At 41.3% G+C, this 20,902-nt stretch overlaps 1 protein-coding gene across 2 annotated transcripts in view; it reads right to left on the bottom strand.

Moving 5' to 3' along the window:
• nrg3b (neuregulin 3b) overlaps positions 1–10,962 on the bottom strand; it is a 193,527-nt gene extending 182,565 nt beyond the window's left edge. For both annotated transcript variants that reach the window (XM_034859973.1, XM_034859974.1), the window contains exon 1: positions 10,058–10,962. In XM_034859973.1, coding sequence (XP_034715864.1) covers positions 10,058–10,901 — 844 coding nt within the window. In that variant the 5' untranslated portion in view covers positions 10,902–10,962. The remainder of the gene's footprint in view (positions 1–10,057) is intronic.
• Positions 10,963–20,902: the final 9,940 nt, after the last annotated feature.

Genomic DNA, 20,902 nt, shown 5'->3' with positions numbered 1-20,902 from the left:
TTCATGCCAACAGGATCAGTGCACAGTTGAAAGTAACAATGTGGCAGACAGTGACAGAGTATTTCTATATGAATTATTCTTTAGGATCTTTTACAGGGCTCTCCTATTAAAACCCCTCATACAGCTTTAAACACGTTGCTTTAAAAGAGTATGAGGGCCATAAATATGTTTTTTATAATGGTTAATGAATGCTTTATGCAGGCACTACAACTGTAATCCCTCCAAAATGGGACCATATATCCTAATGAATTAGGAAGGACTCAAGTTCCATAGCAGCTAAATCACGCAGCACTGCAGCTGGGTTGCCACATGCAGCCCCTCGGACAAAAACAACTGTCCCCACAACCCCACCAAACTCCAGTTCCCATTCCTTTTCGCGTTATTTGTTTGCAAATTGATAACGGAACCAAAGACCCGGCAGGGTTGGTAATTCAATATTATGGGATCTAACAGTCTCAGATCCGATATGATGGACTGTAATCCTCTCTGCACAGCCACATGCACTACCATATCTCAGTGCCCTTTCAGCTATCAACAAGTCACTGCATTATATGCACATTGATGAATAAATGAATGAATGAGTGGGTGAATGAATAAATTAATTAATGGTGGTTTCATGCAGCGGGCCTACTGTACGCCAAGTACCCACTCCTAACACACAAAATGGCACTGTGGCAGAATTGTGGGTAAGTATGTGACAGGATGTTATTAAAATGAGCGAGTGAGTGAGTGGGTACTCTCCCAGCATGCACATCACCACCACCACTACTAAACCCAGCTTTTAAAATTGTTCTTTCCTCTCTATTTCTACCAATTTGAAAAGATGTAAAGAGGGGGAGACATGTTCACAGACAGTAATGGTCCCACTGTTTACTTTCAATTAGGATTATTTCTTTCCTTAGGCTAAGAACACCTTTATTTCTCGGCGGAAACATTAGTACCCATTAACTCTGGGGCTTTTGCCACATTTAGGAAAATAGATGAGTGAAAAAGAAGCCAAATGTAAATCCAAAATCCGTTTACTGATTTTGTGTCAAGGGACCTCTAATATTATAATAAAAAAGCAACATATGACTATTGGTGCCTTTGCCTCTGAAAGACTAAAGTCATATACCGTGTTTCTGCCATTAGACCACTGAGCATGGGACATCTCAAGCACTTTAAAAAAGGGAAGCTTCATCCATTATTCACACATCCGGCAACACACATTCCACATGTTTCTCTTCCCATACATTAATATTTCAGCCCCCCACAACCTTACCTCTTCCTTTCTCTGCCACCTCTAGATGGACATTTTGTCTACATGAATCACACGGTGACATTAAGGAGTCGTAAGATGGCCCCAGTACTTACAGTTGGCAAAGGCCTCCTCCAACAATCTATGAGTTGCCTGACTGTTGCCTGAGAGTCAAATATCACTCAAAAGCATTAGATAGACTTAAAAAGTATACATTACATGCCATACATAGAATGTAATGGACACCTTGTTTGTAGTATGAGACAGAAGTAGCTGCATAATGAATCATTTAAGACTACAAGCAACTTACCAATAAAACAGTTTAGATAGTGTGGTTGCCTTTAGCATATTTTGTTTGTTATGTTTATTTTTTGTATCTTCTAGGTTTTTCCGTGTACTGTTGTTTACTGAGACAATTTCCCACAGGACAGATTGGTCCAATGCCTTTTAGCATCCCCTACAAGCCACGTATGCTTTAGGTTAGAAAAGGTTGAGGTTAGGGCCATGGTTGTGGTAAGGGTCTGCCAATTCAACTGAAGGAAGCAGAATGTGTTCATAGCCTGAGAGGAAGTGTTGCTGAAGAGGCTAAACTCAAGAATCCAATGTCCCACTGGCACGCAACACAAATCCACAGCTACAATCTTGGATGTTGCACAGTGTGCTAAATACTGGGCCGCTAAGTCAACAACATGAACCTTGTTGGTAGTCCAAACCATTAGCTCATATTCACCTCACAGTGCTAGCTTGTTTCACTTTAGCAGGCCTTCAACAGCATTATGCATCATGCTAATGTACAATAAGTACTGGACAAAGAGAAGAGACTACTTCAGCATTGGTTCTCTTGTTGCACAATGATTTAAGGCTGCAACTTATTATTATTATTGTTATTATTATTATTAATGAATACATTATTAATTTTATATAAAAACAAGATTTTTTCCTGCCATTCTAAGGTTTAGGTGCAGCACCCAAGCTATTTTGGGCAGCACCTAAGCAGCAATAATGTAAAAATAAAATAAAAACTTTCCCCAGATCTATTGACTGTAAGGTTAGTTTTTTATTTGGAGGGGCTACCAGAAGAACTACCTCCCTTCACCAGCAATACATTTTTCTATGACCCTCCAAAATGATTGGGGAAAAGGGGCATAACCCCCACCATCAATTTATTGCTACCTTTAGTAATGGTTTCCACTTGGCAAAGGTGTACAGATAGCAACTGTTTTTTTTTACAACCACCACATCATCACATCACCTTAACCTCTGCTTTCTCATCTTACACATCCCACTCCACTGTTATTGTATCCTTTTCAGTAGATTTACTCACCAACATTGTTGTGGAAACACAATAAACATGGAAATTAAACACACACCTGCATTACTGCATTACTTCAAGTACTAAGTTACTCTTCTAGAAAAACAGTATTCACATGTAATAAAACAATAAAACATTGAGACCATTCAACAAAGCTTGCCCGACCAATTCAACGTTAAAGCAACACTGGAGAACTTTTCCCGCTACGGGCCCTCTACAGGTTATCTCATTGGAACTACAACTGGAAACTTTATGCATTGTTTGTCTGCTATTTCATTACGAAATTTGCTCCTGAGACTTTTTATGTGAGAAATCAACTATGTAGAGCTCAAATATGAGCCATTTTACGAAAATCGATAACTAAATGCAAATTTGGTCGGACAATGTGTGAGTTCAGAAGCTCCATTGCTGACATGACTGCCCGCCGGTGCCTGCTGCCCGACCTGTCCGCCTTCACAGACCCCGCTGTGAGCTAGCTGGAGCTCTATAGATACGATTGGAAATGACGAGTTTAACTGACAGGTAACCGCGATCAATGCTCACACGCTTCACACAGCACCCACAGCAGTGTTTACTTTGAAATCAATGCAGCCTCCTGGCAGTCTGGCACACGTGGATGCGCTGTATTTTCCGTGGGTGGTCGAGCTTGAGGCAACGTAAAACCTTTGAGCTAGTCAGAGCTTCATTATATTCCAGCTCCATGTCAGTGGCGATACTCTGGCAACAGGTGGTGCAGTAAGTTAGGATTGCATTCTTAAAGAAAACCACTCCAAACTTGTGTTGACGTCAACCCAGCGTTGGGTCAGACCCATCTGCTATCGATGGGAGGCCGAAACTGAGAGCTACATGGAAAAGTGTGTACCAAACAAGCCACTTGAAAATTTTGTTGTTTTCATGATTATAAAAGTTGGGTGACCCCATGCTCAGCATAATTTCACAGAGCCCAATGACATAATTAGGATGCTTGTTCTCCGACCAAAACCTGAAGATATTGTATTTACTGTCATGTCACAAATAATACAAGAAGATAAAAACTTTCAGTCCTCACAGGTGCGAGGGTGAAACCACAGAATGACTCCCAATTTTGCTTAAAAGATTACCAAAAGCGATTAATCAATTAAGATTATTAGTAGCAGATTATTTTCGTGTTTTAGTGACTGATCAATTCAGGTAATTAACTCTTACCAAAAGTTGGTGTGACAAAGAAATATATTTATTATCTTTGTGTTTAAAACGTCTCACAGTGATCCAGACACTTACACACCTATGGTGTCATAAAATGTATATATAATGCATAACATAACATAAAACAATGATAACTTCCACAGATTACATAGCCTGCGGATTCAGTTCGGTGTAAGATACATCACCAAGAGTTGTGGTGACAGGATTGAAGCAAAATACTTCAACATTCAAATATGCATAATACCTTGAGGGCAATCTGCATAAAAATGGGAGAGATAATAATAGAACGGGTAGAACGGTGGTCTGAGATATGTAATATGTCTGACCAAGCCTCACTTACTGATCTGTGATGAGTATTTGCTTTACCTTGCAGCTGGATCCTTACTTCTGGAGCTTGCTTTCATGGTTTTTGACAGTCTTTGCCCAAATAGGTTCATTTTTTTCTTGGTGTATCCAACATGCCCTTTTTCTGTCCTTCAGCTCTCACTCTCTCTCAGCCATCGTTACTCGGGGCTTTCTCCCTCCATCTTCCTTATTGATTCAGTGAGGTTCAGTGGGTAGAGCACGGCACTAGCAATGGAAAGGGCATGGGATCAATTCCCACCAAATTTCAAGCATTTGCTGGGCTGTCACTCTAGGATAATTTGTCTGCAAGCTTACCCTACTGAATACACTGATTCTATTCTAGTATTCTGCTTTGTAATTGGTGCTCATCAGTGTCAAAAGTCTCTGCTAGCTAGATGTGCAGGGCCAACGCTGCAGGATGCCGTATAGTTCACTCATTTGCATGTGCTAAGTGTATACACACATCTTTTACGGTCCGAAGAATCTCAACTATGCCTGTAATATAAGGATATTTCTTTCTTTTTTCAAAGAAATCTGTCTGAATAATTGGAAAAATAATCAAAGCTCTTTGTTTTGAGTTTGTATTTGCACTATACAATTGCTGATAGAAGTTGGTTGGTTCACAGTGTCAGACGAAATACATACTGTAGCATGTCTGAAGGCATGGTTTTCTGAAAATGCGTCTTCCAGCAATGCTAATATGAATAATTGCTTTTTCTGGAATTATGAAATTCATGCATGGATACTGAAATAACTCCCCATTCATTTGAAATTAAAAAACCTCTTTAAAGCACCTTAAATGAGATTTAGATGTACCATAGACAATTGCACAATGGCATGGTAGTCGAGTCAGACAGGTATTTCCTGAGTGAAGAGCCATCATTGCAACTGACAGCCCCTAGTAGCAGCTCCACTGCTATTACTCAGTCTGTTAACATCAAATTGTAGCATTGGGATACTGAATTCTTCTGAGGCATACAACATGCCTGTGTAAGAGAAGATCTGCAAGGCATATGCTGAGACCTAGAAAAAACCCGATTCAGATGTTCTTTAATAGTTCTTTTTGAGCCTAAAATGATAAAAGCTGATGCACAAGAGCTTGCTTTCCAACTAGGAAGATATTTGTAAATAGGTGCAGCTGCACAGACACACTGTGCAGAAGCAGCCCTGCTTGGGCCGGCCTCAACAAACAAGCAGAGCGTGTCTCAGGAGAGACAGAGGGGCCTCAGAGGCAGTCTAGCAAATCTGAGCCTGACCTCCCTGGAGAGAGACAGAGAGGCAAACTGGATTTATATCTTTGTTTTTAATCCCCCTTACACGGTCCACTGGTCCTACAGTAGTACTTTGTGCAGGCTTCATGTATAGTCAGGAAAAAAAAAACAAAGTAAAAAAAAAACAGTGGCTTGCGCGTTAGGAAAAACATCCATTTCAGGGGTTTTTCTCGATGACATCAGAGAAAAGTATTGTCTAAAAAATGTGCCACACAGCTGACTGGCAGTTGAATACATGGCTTGTTATTCGGATTGAAATGCCATTTTGTTACTGTCCCAGTATTCAGTTTGACATTAGGGTCTTGTTAAGCTGTTTTGTTTTTGGAAGAGAGTTTATTTTGCCCAGACCAAACACTGTCACTATCCATCTGCTCAAAGTCATTCTCAGGCTACAAAGAATCTACATTAGCAGTAGTCAGCGTTAACATGCTGATCGAAGATACTTATGTGTACAGTGATTTTAAAGGACACAGAAGTGATAACGTAATGAAAAATCCTGTTCACTTTAGAAAACATTTGGAAATACTTCTAAGATGTAGGACTATCTATAAGTATTGAATCCTCTGCATCCATGTCCTTATTTACCAAAGGAGACAACTGATAAATGAAACCAGTGGGGATAACAGCAACAACAATTTTTTTTTTAAAGAAAAAAAAAGCCTTCATTGCACAGTTGTTCTGGTTTAATAGCTGTTTTCTGTTGTTGATTTACAGAAGCCTTGATATCTGTGTCTGGGTCTCACACAGATGACAAAATGAGTCCCACCTATAAAGGCGCTGAGTGACTCGGCTGTCCCAGCTGGGGAAACAGCCATTGATTCCACTGAAGAGCAACACCAGACCTTTGAATTGCTAGACAACAATTTTAATGTGGGTGGTGATTCACAAGTCTGGAATCAGGCTACCGAGATGTGCATGGAATTACAACCACACTTCACTAAGGAAGATTTCTCGCAAGCGAGAAGAGTGGAGTTGGGCCCTGAGCCAACACAGCGTCCATGGTTTCCCCAACAGGCATTCATTGTGCACTGCTCCATTCGCTTGTTATTTCCCTGCTTAGGAGCCAGTAGGGCTTGTATGTAGAGAGTGGAGTCGGATACATAATGGCCTCAGATACAGAAAACTAAATGTTAGATTCATTGTGAGTTTAGGCACACACACACATGCTTCATGCTCATCTTTGTGTGCCAGTTTTTCTTCATATTCCCACATGCTCATGCATGAGAGGTGTGGGTTTAACATGTAAAGGAAGATAGAAAGCGCAAAAGCAAAGCAAAAATAGACGGAGGAACAAAATGACACTGAGAGCGGACACAATAACGTGGGGAAAAGGGAGAGTAAGGGAGATAAAGGAGAAAAAAGACAAAGGGAGTAGCTAAAATATGTCATTATCCCCAACGGACAGAGCTCGTCTTTTTTCCAGGACAAAGAATAATTTACATCTTACCCAAACACCAGTAGCAATGAGTGTGTGTGTATGTGAGAGGGGGGGGGGGGAGGAAGAGATTATGTTACTGCCTCCTATATGCAGTCCAGATTATGTGAAACCCAAGACCATACAGTATAACTGCATTAGCACATAACTTAACATTAAATATGAGATAACTTAGCTGTGGGTATGCACCTGGAGCCATGTTTTACAGAGCATTTCATCATCAGCTGAGACATTTTCTGTGTATCATTACAGTTTAAATATGCTGCATTGCACAGCTCTACATAATATTACAGATTGGTATAGCTAAGCTTTAGAAGGAGCCGCATTCCTGAAACTCCAACATTAGCTTCATATGAGGCTTTGTTTTGCCCTTAAGAATACTTTGTTGCTGTTTTGCATCTAATATGGCACATAAATGGGTTACACAATGGTTGTGTGAATGAATATAAACGACACAGAGCTTGTGTGAATGAAAGTAATGTGCAGTAAAGAGAATGCTTCAATATTTTTACCCCATAGAAACAATGTCAACGCGAGGAACAAGGAAGAATAACAAAGCAAGAATAAGCTATTCAACACAAAGTGGAGCCTTGGGAGAATAGGCAGTAGCAGTGGTTGGGCTCCATGCTGAACACTAACTATGACATTCTAGCTATATTCCCTAAAGTTTAATACTGTTCTACCTGTGTGAATTCAATCAATCATTCAGGAATGCTGAAGTGATGAAATGATGGTATATGAACATATGAATTATATAAATCACAGCTGTGGTTTGGCACAAGGATAGCTGTCCTGGAGAAACGTAAGAATGAGACTTTAGAAACAGGCTAATGCAGCAAATGTAACAAGTCAATTCAATCAGTAATGCCAGAGCAAATGTTCCCATTAAGTTTCATGTTACAAAAGAAATCCCTTTCAGAATGGTTGATACATTCTATAAGAACGATGGGCATCTTTTATGGATTTTTAGCAATAGCTGTAAGATTCCCAAAACTTTCTGGTGAGGTACCTGGCTATAAAAAATTACTCACTGCTTTAAAGACAATACTAGTCTTTTTTTAAGTAGCAGACAGGTGCAAAACGACTGGATATTTCTACAAATACCACTTTATACCATTTATTACTGACACTAACGTCATCAATTATTACCATACCAATGCTTAACAAAGAGCTTTAACAATGCTTGCTTGATTTGAAGAAAGGCTTGCCTTTTTTAACATATGGTCTACATTGGGTAACATAAAATTTACTAAAATAGTGGCAATTGATTTTCCCATTGATTTATAAATGGTGAGGATAGCAGGATTTTTAGTGTCTGTAGAGTGCCACCTGTTGCCTGATAGATACAGTATTTAAAAGAATATAGATTCCACAAGTGGGCTGGAATGTCACTGTGCACGATGTCAACATGCAGGCATGAGACTTATGAACATCAGCATGCAGTGAAAAATACTTGTATATGTGAAAGCTTAAATTAACGAAGGCAGCTTTACTAAACATGCTCTAGCTTTTGATGGCAGTGCCCTTTTACTGTATACAGTACAAACATATGTGTCCTGATGTTCACACAAGGGGGGCTGCCAGTTTGGCAACTGACACCGGAGCAGTGGATTATGCTGGGGAAGTCTGAGGACTGTCTATTGGTATCTCTATACTTTTGTCCCCATTGTAATTTACTGTTGCTGGTTGAATTGAAGCTGACCACAGCCAATGTTCTCCCACAATTGGGAAAACTACAATGCTATTTTCTCCAAAGCTGAAAACAGAGAACATATTGCTATATTATCCAATTTCGAACCAGCTTTGCTGAAAATATTTCTGCACTAAAGTAAGAAGACAAAACTTTTGTCACTTGATCAGTGTTTGCCTGTGGAATCAATGCCAGTGACGCTTTCTAACTGAAACAAGAGAATACTGTGTAGTCAACTGGAACTGCTGTAGTATACATACACACACAACATATGATCCACATCAGAAATGTGGAGAAATTAAGGTTTCAATTTTTTTATTAATCCTGGAGAAAAAACAAGCAACTAAAAATAGATCATCATAAGCCAAAAGTTTGTTTTAAATTAAAGCTGCCAATTAATACCCCAACAGAATTTGTTAGAAAATAGAGTGCCTGGAGTTTGAGAATCTAAATTGTATGTGATTGTATGTTGTAGTCATACACAGTCAGTACTCATGATTACACTCACATCCTGCCCCACCCACGTCTGAAAAATTGCCTTGTTATGTTAAAAACATGTCCCTTGTGGAATGAATAATCAGAAATCCTTCCTTTTTTACACAATGCTAAATACGCAAAAATATCACAGCTCCTCTGCCTTACACTCTCTATCTCCCTCAAGCCTTTCCCTCACGTAGCCCACTCCATCTGCCAGCTCTCTCTACTCACAGCTCCCACTCTTCATCTCTTGCTTTGTTATGCTTCCTGCCTTCTCTTCCTTCCTTCTACTTTGTAGTTTTTCAAAGTATTTCTTTTCTTTTTCTCCATTTCCTACCCCATCTTTTCCTGCAACCTTATTCTCATCCCTACACATCTACTATCCCTTCTCAGGCTTTTTCTTTCTCTCTCTCTTCCTCTCTCTCAGTGTATCCCTGCAGAGTGAAAGCAGGACCTGCGACACTCTGCATCCAGTATCCTCTCTTCTAAATGAGATGTGTGGCCTCGCTATATCTGATTCCTCCAGACAGGAGCTTAGAGCTAACCTTTCTCCCGCTTTGACACCTCACCAGCTCCTGTTTTTTGTTTTCATAACACAAATATGCCGTCCTTGGTCACAGCACATCACAAAGCTTTAAGAACCCAACCCTGCAGAAGAAAAAAACAAAATAAATTCTACTAGATGGAGCCCTGCCTTTAATGGCACTTAACCACGAGTGTGAAAAAAAACTCCTTCGGAGGTAAGATTCATATCGGATTACAGAAATGCACAAGTGAAAGATAAAGACGAGAGGGGTGAAAATACTGAGAATATCCCCTGTTATCTGTCTGTGCTAATGAATATGATTAATGTTAAGCTGCTGAAATATCCACTTCCCATGTGGATAAAAAGGGAAATAATTTATATTCTCAGACCATGAGTCATATCAAAGCATATCAGATACCAAGGCAAACAGTTATATGTGATAACTGGCAGCTATGACATTATTACTACTTTAAAGACCCGGAAAAGAGCTCTTGTGAAACACTCATCTCAAGTTCCACACGTTACCTTACACAGCAGCACTCCCTCACACATCTCCATGAACTCATGAAGTGAACTTACGTGTTCGGAAGCGGTGGTGTGGGCGTGTGGCGGGGCCCTTGCCCGGGCGCCCGTGATTCCAGCGTGACGTGGGCTTGACCGGGGTGGCCGGCTGCGAGGTGGCCGGCTGCGCCTTGGCGGTGGTCTTCTCCGTAGCTGTAGTTGTGGTGGATGCTGTAGTGGTGACGGTGACCGAGGTCTGCCCTGGCTTTGAGTTGGCGGCTCCATTACGTCCATTACCAGTGCTGCTTCCTTTTCTGACAGTGCTGCGAGGGGTGACCTCCTTACCACTGGGTGGTGGGGTGAGTCGGGTGGCGCGAGTGGTGGATGTTGTAACCACAGTCCCACTAATGCGGGTGCCAACACGGTTGTGAAGGTGTGGGGCGCGGTTGCCATCTCCATTGGCGGTGCTGCCATTGGCTGAGTGACTTGCAGGTGGCCCTGATCGAGTTCTTGGCGCCGGGGCCGTACCATCCGCAGCTAGCGGCGTGGTAGTCGACACCATGGCTGTGGTAGAGAAAGCTGAAGTAGTGGTGGCTATGGAAATGTCGGGCCCCTTGGGCATGGCACTGGGTTTGGAGAGAAATATAGGGTCCTGTCCAATGCTACCTTTTGGATCCACCAGATCAGTGGGGACATAGTCTTGGACGGATCCCACAACAATCCATTTCAGCAGCATGAGACTGAGTCCCAGTCCAACAAAACCCATTACCAGGGGCACGGCACAAAGCCAGGTCTGCTGGCGAGGCCACACCGCACATGGGCCACAGCGGAGAGGGCCCTGGGCTCTGGGAGATGCCTGTTCAGCCCCTGGCTCTTCCAGCGTCATGGCTGCTAGACTGCTTGCACCAGAACGCTCACTCATCCTGCTGGAGCTTTTCGTCTCTGTTCAGGAGGTCAAACAGGCGGCCAAATGGTACGAGGGCATATACACACGAGGAAGGGGAGGTGGTGCAGAAGAAATACTGGGCATCTTAAGTATGTCCCCACACAATACCTAGCCTATACTGTATATCTACATGCACAAACATAAAACATTAACTAATGCACAAGCACCCACAAGCATGAGCAGACACAATCACTCACAGTCACGTACTAGGCTACTAATTAAAAGCTGGCACAGCACTCAAATGCATACACAAGCAATATAACCTACACTCCCTCTGGCGGACAACAAACCAAAATCACACACACACACACACACATACACACACAAATATGCACCAGAATATACACACTTCCACACACCAGCACACAGGTTATGGACAGGTGAGAGAGCGAAGCGAGGGGACGCCTCACTGTAGTTAAGCGCTAACGAAGCGATGATAAATCCCAGGATGCTTCACTCCCTTGTTAAAAAAAGCCGACGTAAAAAGAACGGAAAGGGGTATCGATCCGCTTCGGACTGGAGCTGTAAATCCATGTGCATGTGTGCGTGCGTAGATCAACAACCCAGGCTACGGCAGCACCATTCTCCACTCTCAGCTGGTTGATTATCGGCCACATTAGGGTCTTTAAAATACAAACCAATTATTGGTTATTTAATTCTCTATTCTCTTAGGTTTCATTTCAGTTTTTTTACCTCTTCGACATACGTTGGAGAGCTTCCGTTTACTATTGCAGGAGTCTTTTTCGGCTGCTTCAAGTTTGCCTCGAATTGCCCTCAGTTCGCCGTGTCCGGCCACCCGTTCGGTCGCTCCAGCTGTCGGTAATCCAGTGGGGAGGGAGCCGGTAAAAGACACCGAAACTGAAACAAGGCAGGGCAGAAGGGATCTGATGTGATCTGCCAATGAGACTGGGTGCTGGTGGTGTCCGGGGGTAACAGGCTAAATCCGACTGATCCGGGTCCAATCCCTACGCCGGCCACACCGCTCTGGTTTTGCCAGAGTGACAGCCGTGTGCCTCCAGAGCTGTCTGTCTGCGATGATGGATCCGGAATGGGTGGAGAAGAAAAATAAGCCTTTAAGATTCGTTTACCTTCGCTGCATTCCCACACTGGTGCAAGCAGCAGAAAGGGAGATGGAGAGAAGAGAGAGGATGGAGGGAGGGAGGGAGAGGACTGCTGCTCCGAAAAAATGATGCGGCGGCTGTATTGGAGGCTGCAGACTGGGGAGAGACGGAGAGGATGGAGGGAGGTATAGGCGGGGTGTGGGGGGGGGTTGCTCAATCCGTGGTGAGTGATGTGGGTTTCACGGCTCCCATCCCATCCGGTGCTCTCCTCCGGCTCACCGCCGTCCTCAATAGTCCAAAGAGACGAATAGGGACTGTCCCATCTCTCCTTCCAGACTCTACGGGTGTAGGTGTGCGCTGACTCCCTTATCAGCAAAAAGAAAGGAAGAAAGAAAGCGAGAAAGGAAACACTGTGGTGGGTAGAACTAGGTAGGTAGTGGGAAAACAAGAGAGAGAGAGAGAGAGAGAGAGAGAGAGAGAGAGAGAGAGAGAGAGAGAGAGAGAGAGAGAGAGAGCCTAGATGCGTGTTGGCTAAGCTCTGCAGCAGATGCAGATATGAGGCAGAGGGAGGAGGCGGCAGCAACAGCAGCGCACATCCCCGCACACACACACACACACACACACACACGGCGTGGAGAGGAGAGGCACTGCCATAGACACACCCCAGGGAGCGGTGAGATGGAGGGAGGGGGAGGAGGGAGGCGCCACAAGGATGTCTTCCAGTAGTGACACTCATGAGCAAACAAACCAAACACCTGGCTCATAATTTATGGGCGAGTTAGAGCACTGCTTCAACTTGATACTTCCGTGGGCAGTAGATGAATCTTTCATTTTACAGATCACAAGGGACAGTAGCGCTTTGGGCGCACAGCCAACCAGGTTTTAGGGGCAGTACGACATAGGCTCAGAATATGAGTGAAAAACACACTCACAAGGCTCGTTTAATTAGCCAGATTTGGCATTTGGTTTGTATTTATAAAATGCCTGTGCCATAGCAACCGTGGGTAGGGCATTGCAATGCAATCAACAGCAAAGTACTAGCACATAAGAAATAAGTAGAGTCAGGTTAAAGCCACATTGTAGAATGTATAAGCTCACTCATCACATTGTCTAAAAAGACATTCAGTCCAATACTATAGTTGTCCAATATTTTCTATATTCATTCAATCTGGCTAGAAAACAGCAAAAAATGCAGTAGGTGTAACTTGTAACATCAATTTCCTACTTGCAGTCCATTTTTGCACACACATTGTCATCACAGGAGACAGATCATTGGAATTACATTCTTACAATGTGGCTTGCCAGTTTTTCTTGATTGAGTTCTAATCCAAAAATAAGCCATTTTTATACAAGTTGCAGTTGTTAAAGGGCTAATAAGACATTTAGAAGTCTCTAGTGTCTCAAATTTTCAAAGTGCCACTGAATGGAGCTTCTTTTGTTGCGAGTAGAAGAAGACCCAGAGGGTGATGAATACAGAGGTACTCTGATTTCTTATTCATTGTTGCTTCAGGGTTATGACATTATTTTAAGCTGCCATCTACTTTATTAGTACATGATTGATTGTGTTTAACAATCCAACTGGAGTAATTGAAAAGTTCAAGAAAATAACCCTTGTAAATGTGGCTGTATATATACATACTGTAATAATAATCCTTAAAAAAGTGGTGTGTGCCGCTGTTTGAGGATGAAAGAAAGTGGGGGAGAGTGAGAAAGAAAGAGGGAAGTGAGAGAGGTAGGAGATAGTAAAACGAGTAAAATTCACCTGCTTTTTCGCACAACTTATAGGCCTATGAGCATCTGCAATACAAAGTTCATGATCCAAAACCTTGCAATTACTTTAACAAAAGCCAAAACTACATCATCCATTACTGTCTAAACTGCGGATGGCTCATGGCAAAGAATTAGATCCATTTCAAACTCCTCACATTCCCCAAATGACTCTAAAATTATGCCATTTTGAATGCATTGTTTTCACAATAACAATTCGCACCACCCTGAGGTTGGTTTCTCAATTGATTTTCATAAATAATAGAAAAAGACTGACACAATTGCAGCACTGTGGCATCTCCATGCTTATTCATATTTCTGTATAGATCACATCTTTCTATGTGCAGCTTGCTAATGCGTCTGATGAGTCTGACTGCATTGTGTGAGGTATTGTCCCGCTCTGAAGATACGTTTTATACTTGACAGGCTGTCGACAGTCATTCCCTCCCAGGATTTCACTGTGCTCGTTTTACCCCTCACAAGCATTTGAAGATTCTCAAGTAATAAAACAATCTCAGGACTTCCTGCAAAGGAATTCATTCAAATCACTGAAATATTTGTTTCGATTGTGTAACACTTTGTTTTTTGAATAAGGGGTTAGGATGGAAACATTCAATGAAATTTGCTCTAGAGTATAAAAGCTTCTCAAATAAATAACTAAAGGCCAATTTTCCCTGTCAGCATGGGGAAAACATCTTAGCATAATGTTTACAGTTTCTACACTGTTTCTTAATCTTATACAAAAAATGAACACATGTAGAACAGCATACATTAACTATGTATTACAGAGTGGCATGCAGTGGATTTTTGCAAAACAAAATATATACCCTTTAACATTAACCATCAAATTAAACTTATACAATATAACCTAAATTATTCCTAATTTAAACTTGAAAGTGATTTTATCAGGAGTTTGCTGGTGGTTTTGGTCGGGCAGCTATTATTGATGGACTTAACAATCTTATATTTACTTAATAAGTGGGTGTGGTTCAAGTACCCTTTATACTCTGGTGTATGCCCTGTATACCTGAGTGGGGAGTGGGGAATTCATTTCTGCTTCCTCTAGGGAGCCATTAAGGTCACAACCCTTGATGAATGTCCATTGGTGTCAGTTGAAGTTCATCTCATTGCTACCTCCGCATCCTGATCCTGGAGGGTTGTCACCAGAAGGACGTATCATTTCATCTGGTCCATTCCCCTGGGTCTGTCCTGGTCTGGGGATATTTATGGCTTTATAGACTGTTGAGCAGCTGCAGGACTGTCCACTGTGTCAGTCATCCTCTATGTCCAGCAGGCCACCCATGGTCCACTTTCTGCTCCAAGGCTGTAAGCTGGACCAGCGTGGCATTAAGAAGCACATGAAGTCTTCAGTAAGTAATCGGTGACTTCTCGCCTTCTGCGCCCTTCCTGTGACTCCACTATCATCCTGTCTCCACCCTAAAGATAGCAGTTATTAAGAACATACCAATCTGCTGGAATGTGAATTGTATGCTCACCTCCCTTACTTTGTGGGCATAAAGGAAAGCAACATCTATCACTGTATTGACTATTAGCCCTTGCAATATATTAAAAATCAATGTCTTCTCCCGCTCTTGGTGTTTGCATTAGAGCATCTCCAGGGAGCCACTTTTCATCAAGACTGGTCAACACAACTCCTCTGGACGTGCAACCTTGTGCACATTGGGGGAGAGACACGTTGCTCCTGTTGTTCCTGTGAATACTTGGTGCTTTTCTCCGTCATGGCAAATGCCAAGGTTTGTACGTGTTCATGGACATCATCCGGGCATATTCCCAGAACAAGCACAAGCATGTTAAGCATCAGTCCAGTGCTCAAAAGACTTTTGGAAAACAACTACTCCCCGGGCCTAAGTGGTTGAAATAATTTGCCGTGTCGTCTTCTTGTGAGACATCCTCATGGCCTCCTGGATGTAAGGGAAGCCAGCAAAGGTGAATTTAGTCTTTGATTCCCCAATCCAATTCTGTAAAATTGGATTAGCGCTTAATGGGGTTCACCAGTTTCTACCAGTGGTTCAGTAGGAAGCTTATTGCCGTTCCCATTAATGTACTTACTGAGATGCCGACCTGTCACTGGGAACTAGAAACATACCATGCCTTCACATAGCACACATGCAGTTTTCCTCAGGCTGAGGGAATAATGGGTTCTATAATGGGTTTCATAGCTTCTCCAAAGAAAGATGTTTTGTTGTTGATGCAGCAGCCTTAATGATCAACTCTTACATGGGGTTCAACAGCATGTCACCTCTGTGTTGGTCCTCAGTTCTTTACATGTTTCCGGGTTTATGATTCTCTTGTACTGTAAGTGCAGCTGAATTTTTTTCCTTGGCCTTCTACTCTTAGTTCAATGAGCAGATGGAAGGGGTAATCAGGAGAAACCAATGCGTGGCAGAATCCAATCCATCTACTTGGAAATCCCAGCACTTGTGGGATCAATGCACTTGCAAAAACCCTGCAGGTCTGGTTCACACAGAAGTCCCCATTTGAATGTCTGACGGGTTACCTGACAAGACAGAACCTCGATGTGTGGGTACTTGTTGCAGAGGAGAGCAAAGGATCTTGTAAGACATTATGTCTACTTCTGAAGATCCAGAGCTGCCTTGCTGAATGGCAGGCCCATACATTCTTGACAGACTAACAGTGAGGCATGCCAGGACTTTGTTATAATGTACTTCTCTTTTATTGAAATAATACCGTGCAACAGTAAGGTCTGACCCTCCTTCCTGGACATTTGGTTCTTCAGTGAGAAGTACTTGTAATCTAAGAATATCAGGGGAAGAGGATGCTCCTGAATAGACTAACAGATGCAATTAGTACCATCAATAACCATCAAAGCAAATACCACCTTAAATAGTGTTACATTTCACAAAGTACTTTGTGGACAAAGTTTAATTTGCTTTAAGCAGTGCCAGTGGTGACTGACTGACACAAATATTTTCCCACTGGTCTTACCATACCTTTATGTGCTCGCTGCTGAGGCCGTTCAGTACTAAAAACTTGTATACTTGAGTCAACTACTTTGACGAAATTACTAGATATGTGTAGAGTAAAAGAGACTATAAAGTTCCTCAAATCATATAAAATAAACAAATGCAGAAAACAAACATAAATGCCAAACTGCCATCACGTTTTCCACACAGTTTCCATTGCTGTAGATTTGACTGGTGGTCTTCTAACATCATCTTGTTGTGCCCTCTTCTTCTACAAAGATGAAATGACACCCCATTGGAGAATTGAAGACTTTCTTCGCAAATCTTCTGGAAATTCAGTTATAATCTGGTCAAAATTTTGATGAAAACTTGTCTATTGCCATCGCCATCAACTCATTTTACTATGAATGGAAGGCCAAGGGTGTAAATTCAACAGCATCGAGAGAAAAAAAACACAATCCCGAGTGCTGCCCATGGTGCTGATTCTGGAGCAACTACATCTGCAGAGGTTGTCTGCTCAACATGCTAGCTATTGTAACTAGCAGACATTTCTCCCAACTCCAAAGTTGTAATACTTACAGAAAAAAAGAAATAGGATACCTAGAATTACCGCCTCATGGATGTATGCCCCTGCCAACCAGTCAAGTGGAAGTTTATTCAGACTCATATAGTATATGTAGTGAAGACTTTGAAGGAATTTAATGAAAAATTATTAAGTGTATTTTTGGTAAAACATGGATGCTTTACACACATCTTTAACCTGGCAGCACAGAAGATCTAAATACCGCCACAGTTTCAAGATTATTGTCACCAAATCACTATATGACAAAATGTGAAATATGGGGACCTTTGTGCCAAATTTAAAGAAATTTGCTCATGGCGTTCCTGAGATTGGGTACACAAGCATGGGACAGATGGATGGACAGATGGCTATCCCTGACGCGGAGGCATAGAAACATAACCTCTTAGGCAGACATAATTATACTCAAAGTAATTGAATAATAAACTAACACACTCTCTTGTTTAACATAGATAGTGTGAGTGTGGGGAAGCAAGTGCTGTAGTTCAGCAGATGTGCTTCAAGAGTCAAGCCTGTCAGTCAAAGCATAACAGAAAAGTTAAGAAAAAAGAAAAGAAAACAGCATTCATGCCATTTTAGAGTTCAGTGAGTAGCAAATTACTTCATCTATACCCCCAAAAGATGATTCACACCCTCAGTACTATGTTTCTTAATTATAAGCCACATTATAATACATTTTAATGATGCATGAATGTTTTTATTTTGTGACTAAATACAACATCAACCCTGTCGTGCCACCATAATAACAATGGGAATGCTTAAGGCATACAAGTTCTTCATGAATGCATTTTTGAAAGTTAGTCGAGACCCATCTTATCATTGGGGTGCAGCAGGAGGACAATATTATAGATGGCATAGTAATTTAATTATCAGTCCCCAAGTAGAAACATCACAAGAATTAGCCAGGTCAATTCCATATTGTTGACGCAGCCAAATCGTAAGCTTACAAATGGGATCAGCTGTTCTCAGTTGTTGTTGCCAAAGCTGTGGACCTCCAACATGGCCGCCAGAGGACACATTGCTTCATTCATTTATGTATTTATGTGATGTCTTCTATACTCCTGAGCCGGGAAGGGGGGGGGGGGGTACCCCAGCTGGATATAGTGTCGCTCATGCACTACTACCTATGCTTTCAATTTGCCTGTGTCAACTGAGATATGCTTACCACATATTGAAATTCAACTGTCTACAGAGGAGCTATTTGTCTCCTGCCAGAGTGGATGGATCTTTGTTCAAGCTGGGCATGTCCTTATTTCCGGGATAGCAGTGACTGAACCAACTAACTATGGGACTTAACAGTGGTTCTGCTTGGCTGACCAGGCATCAATGTTAACATACTTTCACCAAGGTTAAAAAACAACCCAGCTGTGCTGTGACTGAGTTGTTCCATTGTTAATGTAATTTTCAGCGTTGCGTTTTCACATGTGCCCACAAACATAGCAGAGAAAATATGTCATAAATATTGCTTTAGAAAAGACGAACTACTAATGTGTCATTCATACATAGTAATTGCTTTTTCATGCATTTTTTTCCTTCACATTCTTTTGCTATTTCTTATTGCCTGGGTTTGGCTGAAAAAAGAGTCAATGTCAAACAAAAATGAATTTAAATATGGTGGAGTGAACAGCCTCCCATGCATTTTTAAAGCCAGTTCAAGTACGGATACATGTTTTTTTCCTCCCACATCTGTGATGTTCTTCAGTGTCCTTCACACATCATCCGTTTTCCTTAACACCTTTAACAGCCAATACCCTCCTTACTTAATTAGCCACCAGTTTCCCACTAACAAACACTAAGCTGACCTCCAATGATTTACTGATGAGACCTCTATATAATGTCATTTTGTGTCTTACAAAAGGGTGGCCCTGTCTCTGGTAAGGCTAATCATTGGATGGTAAATCTCTGTTAAATTGTGAAACAACTATATTTCCTCTGCTGTTTCCCACTGCCTTCATCTTACACCATGTTAATGGAAAAAGTGACTTCTAACACAATATTTTACTTAGATACCAAATGGGGCTTTAATTCAAATGTTTCAAATCTTGAGTCATAAAAACAAATACCAATGTTAAATGCAGATGTTGGTGTGAACTCTTTTACCTTTATGGAATAGGAATCAAACATTGATTTAATATGTAATTTGTATGTAGCAGACCACAACTGCTACAACAATTTTTCTTACGTCCCATTAATTCAACTGAAGGGCCGCACCATACAAATATTTTCACAGTTTTCTCCATTTTCCTGAGAGAATAATCTTGGGAAACACTAACCTTTATGTTTTATTTAAACCCCTGCTTAATAATGCATGATAAATTGCATATATGTGTGTGAGCGTGTGTGCGTGCGTGCGTGTGTGTGAGTGTGTATGTATGCGTGAGTGTGTTTGTGCGCGTGTGTTTCATGGATTTTTATTTAATTGGCTGGAGATGGCCCCCTGACCAAGTCGCATCCTGGGCATCCAATGAGAAAAACACATGGCCTAAGGAATACAACAGAGGGTTGCTGCACATAACTAATCTAAAACAGTGTTTATTATGATCCTGTTGGCTCCAACTGTGGAAACATTGGACAACATGCCACCAGGGACTCAAAGACCTAACTGTTGAAATATGAAGAAAATATTTTGTCATCCTTGCTTTGGCAATAAGAATGTAGTGCTGATTACTCCGCGGGCTCTGATGGCATTGTGAAGGGGAACTAGAACAAATTGTAAACTTATTCAGTAAAAAAACTGCTAACATTGGTTAATCAGTACAAAACACATACAACACAGTCTGATGGGAATATATTGGTTTTGAAGGAATTTGGACATAAACTAAGTAGATCATTTAAAATGTTGATCTGATGATGGTGCTGTGTCAAAACTGTTTATATAATTCATCCTGTGGGAAATACAAATGTCAGTTAAAAACTTTACGGAAATTCCTCCAATAGTTACTAGTCAATAATAATATTAATCCATTTAACTTAAAACCACAAATCGGAACCTCATAGTTGGGAGAGGGATCACCAAAGTCATTAAGATGCATCTTCTAGGGACCATGAATGTTAGTATAAAAATGTGTTTCAATCCATGTGGTTGAAAACTCTGACCTGCTGAAAAGTCAGGGAATTATAAAAGTGGCAAGGATGCATGCATGACTGTTTGTACAAACTTGAAAAAAGTGGTGTACCGATCAACTGACGAAGCCAATGACTTTCCATTCTAGAGTAGAATTACTGGACTACAAAATGCATTTTGTAAACTACTTGCAATGTACAAACAAGTTACAAATACGGTTTATCTACCCAAGAAAGATTTTGTGAGATTAAAAAATGAATTTCCCACACTAGAAAGTGAAAGCTTGGTAATTAGTAGTAAAGTAAGGGGATACAGGAATATTCATAAAAGATTCATTTTCATTAAAGTCTGATATTTTTTTCAAGCATTACACTTGCCTAACAACTGGCAAATGTGAAAATAAATTTTTGGTGACAGAAATATTGTTCCTTTATAATGATTAAAAAGTCACTTTGTAAGACTTGTATTGTAAGCAGACAAGCTTTAATTTTTTAATTAAGATGTTTTATGTACTATGTATATTAACTTTCTAACACCTCAGACTTCTGACTCCTCTTACT

This window comes from Etheostoma cragini, chromosome 21 (genome assembly GCF_013103735.1).
Source record: "Etheostoma cragini isolate CJK2018 chromosome 21, CSU_Ecrag_1.0, whole genome shotgun sequence".
NCBI classification, from domain to species: Eukaryota; Metazoa; Chordata; class Actinopteri; order Perciformes; family Percidae; genus Etheostoma; species Etheostoma cragini.
The sequence above is the reverse complement of the archived record's forward strand: the minus strand, read 5'-3'. Positions and strand labels throughout refer to the sequence as shown.